This window comes from Microtus ochrogaster, chromosome 1, assembly GCF_000317375.1.
Source record: "Microtus ochrogaster isolate Prairie Vole_2 chromosome 1, MicOch1.0, whole genome shotgun sequence".
Taxonomy (NCBI): Eukaryota; Metazoa; Chordata; class Mammalia; order Rodentia; family Cricetidae; genus Microtus; species Microtus ochrogaster.
In genome coordinates, this window is record NC_022009.1 from 35960979 (window position 1) to 35970287 (window position 9309).

Below are 9309 nucleotides of genomic sequence, written 5' to 3' on the forward strand. Positions count from 1 at the left end.
CCAGGCAGTGGTGGTGCACACCTTTAATCCAGGACTCAGGAGGCAAAGGCAGGAGGATCTCTGAATTCGAGGTCAGCCTGGTCTTCCAGGACAGCCAGGGCCATATAGAGAAACCCTTTCTTGGGGGTAGAGGGAGGGATATGACAACCCTACAACTCACAGTATCTGTAATAAACTGAAGGATTCACTCTTAAATCTTAGCAAGAATAACCTGCTCCCAGCTTTTCTGTGTCTTTTATTTCTTAGATATTGCAATAAGAATTTTTTTTAAACTTAAGAAAGCAAACCTCCACTTCAGTACATAGACACTCCTAAATGACCACTACAACTAATGAGTGAACACAGCAAGCTTATAGGATGCAACAGCAAACATGAGAAGATGAAACATTTGAATTTCTATGTTCAGTACAACAAGGACAAAAATAATGCTTGAGGATAAATCCAAAAAAGATATGCAAGATTTCTGTACTGTAACAACTAGGGAGATCTATATATGTGCAGAGATAGCCCTCATTCATGAATCATCAGAATACTGCTTCTTCCCAAACCAGGTTGACATAGTCCCGATCAAGACAACATAGACTTTTTTTCTGTCTGTGTTAAAAATATCTGTCTCAAGAACCATAGTTCTTTGATTTTTAAAATGGAAACAGCTTATTACCTGCTAAGAAATAGTGAAAAAGAGCTAAGTTGGAAACCTTGCTTTTCTTGACTTCAAGACCTATAAAACAATTTGAATGCTTTTTACTGGCATAATGGATGAATAAATGGGTAATGGACAATAAAAAAAAATCCTGAAGTAAATGCATTCCTGCTTTCCTTCTCAAGAAGTGACTTGCACAGTAAAGAAACAAGCTGGATCTACACTGCACAGAGCAGCTATGCAAACTGGAGGAGAGAGACAGAACACTAACCTTCGAAGCAGCAAAAATCCCTTAATGCACGAAGGAGTATCAAACCTTGCAGGCTGGAGAACGGAACTTTACCAAAACTAGAATCTCTTGTCAGAAAACGTTTTCAAAATCAAATGGGCATGCCAGAGATGAAAAAATAATATTCAAAATACGTGTCTAAGAAAGGACTACTATTCTAGATCTATAAAACACTACACCTCAAAAATAGGAATTAATTTTTGTGTATGTGCATGCATGTGTGTTGTATGTCTATACACATGTGTGCATGTGGAAGCCAGAGTTCAACACTGGGTGTCTGAGTTGCTCTCTATGGTATTTTTTTTTTTAAGGCAGGGACTTTAACTGAACCTGGAGCTCACTGATCTGGCTGGGAAGACTGAGTGACTAGTCAGAGTCACCTGTCCCCACCTGCCCAGGAATGCTGGGATTTCAGATATCAGCCACCATGTTCATCTTTTTCTGTGTGTGTTGGAGATTGAACTCTAGTCGCCTGTGTGATGAGCACTTTACAGACCAACCATCTTTCCAGACCTAAGACCATTTTTTTTAAAGTGGGCAAACTCTTCCAACCATTTACAAAGGGATATAAATGTCCAGTAGGCTAGGTATCCAAAAAACACAAAATCTCAATGAGATAAGTTTATGTTAGGGATATGGGCACTGCATTGTTAGTAGAGCAGTTTCTCACAGAGCTAAACGCATCCTTGCCTATGGCTTGGCACTTCACTGCTAGGCGTTTGCCCCAAAGATGAGAAGCATCCACAAACCGTTGACAAGAACGTTGATAACAGTTTTATTTTTTAATTGAATTCATGTTTCCTAACAGTTTTATTTATGATAATGAAATTTTCTCACTTTCCTTGTTTCTGTCACAAAGCATGAATAAAATTTTGGCATATCCAATAAAACGATAACTGGGACCTATAACATGGATATGCTTCAGAAACACACTCTGCACAAGAAACATGATTGTGGTTCCCGTGAGTCTGAAGACCCAGATAGGTAAAACCAAGTTCTATAAAGAAGAAATAATCCATGGTAGAAAAAGAAAAATCAGACCCGTGGTTACTTCCGCGGGAATGTGGGTGAGGATGTGCTGGAAAGATATGTATGGGAGCTTTGATGGCACTTAGAAGATGAACGAGGTAGATCATCTCCCCCACAAAGATGTACATATTTGTCAGAACGCTTCAAATGGTACATTTGCATGTTACTGGATGCAAATTTTACCACAAAAGCAAAAATCTGAGTATGTAACTCATAACAATGACCAGCACTGGTTGGAGATGGGGTAAAAGTGTGTGGGTGTCTACAACCTTTTAAAACACACCCTAACCAAATGGATTGATGGCTTAAAAGGGACAGAGGTTTACTATCAAGTCTAGAGAACTGTCACTAGTAAATCTAGGTGATGGTGTGTGGTATCATTGTGAAAATCATTCAATGTTGATGTACTTGAAATGTTTCCTGAACTATCAAAGGTAATTGGGATACTCACCCTGGGTGTGTGCTCAGTCACCTCTAAAGTTCTTCCTCCCCAGGAGACATGCAAAATGAATCAATCGCCGGAGTTACTTCATCAAAATCATTTGCATCTACTCAACAGAACTGCAAGTCTTTCTAGTTCTGTTTCTGGCGAGTATCGTGGGTGGGTCTCCTGGGACCACTCTCTCCATAGGCGGAGAAACTCTATTTAGATCGCGGGTGGCTGTGAATCCATTCCTTCACACAGATATATCCGCTCCCCTGTGCGGACATCAGTGTGCTAATGAATAACCTGCTGGGTACCAGGTGAGTCTAAAGGGCACGCAGCGCCCTCTTCTGGCCTCTGACGGACCCACACAGACCATTGAGGCTCTCGACCTTGCTCTTGAAGCAACCACTCCAGGGATCTATCTATTCACCGGGGTGCGAGCATCATCGCTGCTCCGAGGTTGGCCTTCAGAGCTGGCGAGCGCGGCAAGAGACTGGCCCTGGAGCCGAGAGGCGGACACGGGGTGGAGTCGCCGCGGATGACAGCGGCAGGGCTACACCTGTTGCAATGTTAGCACGCCCCACAGAGAAGGCAGCACTGGGCACGGACCTCTGCTCCCAGACCCACTGGGCAGGGCAGGGCCGCTTGAGAAGGGGAGCCAGGGATCATTTTGAACCTATCCCACAGAACAGGTGCGTTTGGAAGGGGACCCGAACGCAGTGGCGTCTCCTGCGCCCGTTGCAAGTTGGGGTCTCTGGGTGGGTTCCCCAGCGGTTCGCCGGAGAGCCTTACTGCTTGCTGTCTTGCATGCGGTAGATAGGAGCTCTCGTAGCTGAGCTCTTGACTGCGCAAGAACTACAGAGCCAAGTGAGTCAAGGCCGAGTAGAAGAGATGGAACCCTTCTGGTCGCTGTCCTTGGCCGGTTCTCTGAAAGATGGGCTGGCAGGGCCTGCACGTGGGGACAGAGAACGCCCTGTGAAGGGCCTACAGGCCGAGGGCGCTCTGATTAGGAAGGTTGTCTGGGAGGATGCTCCTAACTTCCTTCACTGTTCCAACCTCCCCCTCTGCTCTCCTCCCCACAGCGGTCCGCCCTCGTGCTGCCGCGGAGCCTGTGTGCCCGGGCGACATCCAAGTCGGTGGCAGATCTACCTCTCCGCCCTGTCCCTGCGTCCGCTCTTGGCCCAAACCGGTTCCAGCCCCTAAGTCCTGGTGCATCGGGAGGATAGAAGATCCGCGGGACAGTCACTAATACGCACCGCAGATACATCCGAAGAGGCACGGAAGACAGCGGACAGCTTGGAAAGCGATGGTCCAAGGAACCTGGACCTTGATGCTCAGCTTACCCACCGATTCTGTCTGAGCCCACGGCCTTTTCTTCAAGACGAGTTCAAGTTCTCTGGAGTTTGCCTTGAAGGAGCGCCACGCCCCCTCCCCAATCTGAGCAGGATCAGGAGGCCGGGTGAATCCCGGGCGCCCGCACCCTCTTACCGAACCAAAGCAGACTCTGCGCCCCAACGCTCTGATCTTCGGCCTTAAGGAGAACTCCAGGGCGGACTGGGAGGCGGTGGGGACAAAGCGGATTCGAAACCACGAGTCCAGGCAGACGTGCGGATCTGGTGCCACAGGGACAGTCAAGAGCAGCAGCCTGGAGATCCACGCTGCTTGGGGGAGCGCGCTGCGGGCATGGGCGAGCCGGCACGCGGAGCGGGCTAAGGGCTGGTAAAGCGAGATCCTCCCAGGGCGTGAGCACGAGTCCGCGGGCTGGCCCTCGCGGGGTTGTCTTTCAGTGCCATGGCCGGCCGCAGTTGTGGCTGTGGCCCGGGCCACCTGAATGAGGACAACGCGCGCTTCCTGCTGCTCGCAGGGCTCATCGTGCTCTACCTGCTGGGCGGCGCCGCTGTCTTCTCCGCGCTGGAGCTGGCACACGAGCTGCAGGCCAAGCAGCGCTGGGAAGAGCGCCTGGCCAACTTCAGCCGCGGCCACAACCTGAGCCGCGAGGAGCTGCGAGGCTTCCTCCGTCACTATGAGGAAGCCACCAGGGCGGGCATCCGCATGGACAGCGTGCGCCCTCGCTGGGACTTCACAGGAGCCTTCTACTTCGTGGGCACTGTGGTGTCCACCATAGGTAAGTGAGCCGATTGGTCACTCCATGACTCTACTTTCTGACCGAGCATCTCAGCCTTGGGGGTTCTCCCCCAGGCGCCCGGTATTGCACCAAATGAACCCTCTGAGGCTGATCAACAGGTGAAAATGGATCCCAACGTCACCTGTGAAGTTATAAAATTATTCCAGATCTCTGGACAGACCAGAACCAGCAGCTGTTTGTTAACCAGTCCCCGAGGATTTGAATAGTTCTTAAATTGAGGAAGCACGGCCCTCAAATTAAGACAGCCAGTCTGGTTTAGGAGACAGAGCTGAGTTCATGAATTCGGGGTTGGAGGGTAGCGCTACACAGAGCTAGAGAGCTTGGAACATTTTGGGAGTGTTGACTATGCACAAGCCACTACTTAAAGGAAAGCCCACGATTTCAAACTTACAGAGAGACGCTCCGAATTCCAAATTGGGAACTCAAAGAACCGAGAGGAAAGTGACCTTGGCTCTAGCCGGTTTGCGTTCCTAGGAATGGAGTTTAGGGACTAAAGAGGTATCCGGTGCATTCTAGAACATAGGCGGCTTGCATCCAGAAGTCCCCAAGCTGGCTGAGCTTGAACTAGAGGAAGGACTGCTAGGGAGGCCGGGTGGCTGAGGAGATGGAGCAGGAGCAAGTAAGAAGTTAGCATTTTACCAGGAGGCCGCTGAGCCGTTGTGAATTCTGAGAACGGTGTGGCAGGCTACTGGCAAGTGATACCGTTATAGTCCTGCAGAATGATGTGGGAATGGATTTGTGTGGCACACTCCCAAGGCTTCTCACTATTGAAGTCTAGTTGAGTAACGAGCGACTGGGAGAAAATAATGCAGAAGTCCCGGGGAAAGAGGCCTGTGTGGGGAGCGGGACTCTGAAAGGCTGGAAGAGGAAAGGAGGAGCACAGAAGTCACTGCGGGAGCTCAGGGCAGCAGCTACATGATGGATTCTCAGCAGCCAGGGTCCCTGCACTTTCTAGAGTAGTAGCTTGCCCGTGACACGGATGACAGGCAAGCCACCTTGAGATGTCATGTACACATTCTGCTAGGGGAAAAAAGCCCTCACGCTGAAGCCTCGAGCTATAGACCTAATTAGCCCAGAAAGACCTCCCGAGAGTAGCCAGGAACGCATAAGTTCAACTGGCCCACCAAACGGCAAGGCAGAAAGGACCCACCTGACCAGCACACGACAGCTGTACTCAAATGCCTTATGCTAACCGGTCCAGCTTATAAGTCCATGCCATTCTGCCTTCTTCCCCGGAGGTCCACTGTTTGACGCTTAGAAAGAGGAACGATTTTCATTTCTGGAGTTCCACGTTTGGGGCTTTTTCTGAGTGTTTTCTTCCTCCTGCCTGGGCTTAGAACATCATTCCCCACCCAGATCCCGTGAGGGGAGGTTCAGCTGTCCGTTTCCAGGCACAGCAGTTCTGCTGCACTGTAAGATGCTTTTCTGTGGGAACAATGGCAGGGGCATCTTAGAGTTCTAGCTGAGGAGCCGTGGTTGTGGGGAACAGGAGCTGGGAGCAGCCAGTGAGAGTCTGTGCTCACACAAGGGAGAGCAAGCAGCTCTTTCCTCTGAGACACACTGCCTAAGATTTTCCGGGGACGCTCAGACTGGCCATTCGCAGAAGCCTGGGATCTCATCAGCTACTCATTTCCTACCTGGAAATGTTCAGGGCTATGGCATTAGAGATCTGTCCAGGACATAGTTCTCGGTCTCATTATCCCCATTCCAGTTCTTTCCTGTGTTCGCCTGAGCCGGTTGTATCAGAATGACTTCTTTAAGTTCAGAAATCCGGGGATTTTTCTTCTTTTTCTGAACTGTAGTCTGTTATCTCTTCCTTTCTACGCTTTTCTCTGTGAAGTAGTGGATTTGATGTGACTGTAACCCAAATGATTCTTGAGGTCCTGTGTAATGCTCCTTTCAAAAAAGACTGGTCTAATAGCCAAAGCAATGGAAAACTAAATTCAATGTTTCCTTGTCTCTTTAAGGTAAAACCGCCCTGTTATAACAAAGGAAATGCCCCTCTTTTCTCCCTGTGGCTCTAGGGCTTCTTATTCCTACAATCTTCCCAAACATGAGCTTACTGCCATTCTGTCCTTGCTGGTCCCCTCTTGCTGTCTCATTTTGCTCTGTTATTAAAATTGACGTGACTCTCATGGTTCTTTTAACTTATTCTCATTAAACCCATTACCTGGAGTCTCCAAACTACAGGAGAGTCCTGTGAGGTGACTGGCATCAGCCCTGCCCCTTGAAACCATAGAGAGAAAGACAATGATTGATGTGTGACCTCTTCAGTCTGTGGGGAGGACACTGCCAGCACCCAGTCCAGCTAATGACAGGAAGCCCCTGGCAGAAGGACACGTCTATTTCCCCTGGCACTCTGGTCTCCCCTCCCCACCACCACTGTTTTCCCCTTCCCCATTCCTCACCCCAGCCCTGTTTCCTTCTGAATTGCCAGGCATTTGTTTTTCTAATACTGCTTCTTCAACGCCTTCCCATTGCATCCACCGCACTTAACCAGAGGGGCGTGGCTTTAGATACCTAATAAAACTCTGGGGTTCTTGGTCTTGATGTCTGACCACATCTGCTTCTCTTTTACTGATCACCGCTCCTTGGGGAATGGAGGCCACTGGCATTTAGTGGACCAGAGATCAGACCACAAGTGGAAATGAGTATAACTTGGGGTACAGGGCTTTGGGGGGCACCTGGGCCCTGCAGAGAGCAGCCCTACCACAGGCAATCTCAGGATAACATTCAGATGCTACCATGCTGACCAGACAGCTGTGAGGACTTGCAGGCCCCAGATGAACTTTGGTCAAAGGAGAGAGCATTCTGGGCTTCCTGCCCTTGGGATGGGAAGACAGGAAGTGTTGCGTGCTTTTGCAGCCTCTTGATGTTGCAGGTTACTGTAGCCGAGTTCACACAGGATTCTCCGTCACCTTGGAGGGTGGCATATTTCCTGTTTGCACGCACACTTCTTCCCGAGGTAGGGAGATGCCTTCTCTCAGCTCCTCTGGCCCCCACGCCTTTTCATCCCGGAACACACACCATTCTCTTCTTTTCTTTCCTTTAATGTGATGTCCCATGCACCATCTTGAGACTTACATGTGTATTCATGAATGTGGGGGTCACTTAACTGTCCTCTGAGGGCTGAACACAGCATGTATCTCTGTGTGTGTTCAACTCTTACAGAAATCCCATAGTGCTGGCTACATGCTCCTGTGAAGTGGGGGTTGGGGGGAGGTGCCGAGGCTCAGCGAGCTTCTCTGTTGGGTTGAATGTTACTCAGCTGGAGGTGAGATGGCAAGCTAACCCTTAGAGCTGTCCCCTATGCCTTTTCTTCCTTTGAGGCCCTTTTTGTAGGAATAATTGGCCCCCAGTTAGACACTGCACCCCTTTTCCTCAGTTGTGGTAGTTTTTAGAGGCCCTAAAATAATACAGACAGTCTGCCTGGCAGACTTCAGGAAGGTTTATGATTCACCAGTGTCCGTTGGTACAAGGCAAGGTTTGAGTGAAACGTACCACGTAGATGAAGACTGGCACTTCCAGGCATCATGTTTCACAGTCCTTGCCAACTGAACATCTTCCCGATGCCCATGATGGTTGACCATGTCTGTACACTGTCCCCACCAGATCCCAAAGTCACTGACCTTTCCTGTTAGTTCTTAGCACATTGGTACCTTGGTACCTAGGTTTTCTGTGTCTTGGATTAAGCAGCTGCTGAATAACACAGTGATGCTGAGCCAACCCACTGACCGCTGAAGTGGTTTTCAAACTGTTCTGAGGAGTTCATGGAGTACTCTATGCTATGCTAAGGTCATTCCTCAGGGCTTAGGGCTCTCTTCCTTTGTGATGGGATGGCAGGAAGCTGCTCTCTCTCTCTCTCTCTCTCTCTCTCTCTCTCTCTCTCTCTCTCGTGTGTGTGTGTGTGTGTGTGTGTGTGTGTGTGAGAGAGAGAGAGAGAGAGAGAGAGAGAGAGAGAGAGAGAGAGAGAGAAAGTATAAATCAATTGGATGAATGTTTATCTTATTCAACTACCTTCTTACTGTCTTGATTGGGGGGGTGTAGAAAAAATACTAATTTGATTGACAGGGTATTTTTCCTAATTCACATCCTTTCCATGGCTAAGATAAATATTCTCGCCCATTCTCTAAGTAGATGTTTAACTCATTTCAAATGTTATTCAGAAAGATTGCTTTTTAAAGTTTCTGTGAGGTTGGCACTATAATTATGCTTTGATTTATTGCTAAAATTATCACATAACGATCTGAGAATGTGCATGTTGTACAATTCTCTGTTTTCTTCTTTGAATGTTTCTTTGTGTCATGGAGCCTGTATATATTTGAGCCAGTTTTCCACTGTGTCACAGATTTCTGGAGCTGGAAGGAAGATTGACCCCCCCCCCCGCCAAATCAGGCTTTAATTCCCATAATCACACCAAAGACAATATTTTACTGTGTTTCAGGGCACACAAAGTCATCAAAAATTTTTTGTAACTCTATCATTTGATGACTTTGCTTGCCTTCATCAGGGTTAACTTTGTTCCCCTCTTCGTGCTTTATGTGCTAATGGCCGTCTTAACCATCTGCCCATGGAGCTGAAGTACTGCGTCATAGGAGAACTCCTTGTGGACCCGTGGACCATTGCTCTAGTGGGGTCATCAGTGGTTTTGATTTAAGTAACCACTTAGCTTGTTTTCGTACTGTTATTTTTAACTTTTTCCATGTATATGAAAAGTTTGCCCATTTACTATTTGGTCTCCTCTCTGCTGCCCCCCTTCATTCTCTCCATCCCTG

General features: G+C 48.4%; 1 protein-coding gene across 1 annotated transcript in view; it reads left to right on the forward strand.

Annotated features, from left to right (window-relative positions):
* The first annotated feature begins 4161 nt into the window (after window positions 1-4161).
* Kcnk13 (potassium two pore domain channel subfamily K member 13) overlaps window positions 4162-9309 on the forward strand; it is a 107719-nt gene continuing 102571 nt past the window's right edge. Inside the window, exon 1 of the mRNA XM_026780646.1 lies at window positions 4162-4513. Within this exon, the coding sequence (XP_026636447.1) occupies window positions 4180-4513 (334 nt within the window). The 5' untranslated portion in view covers window positions 4162-4179. The remainder of the gene's footprint in view (window positions 4514-9309) is intronic.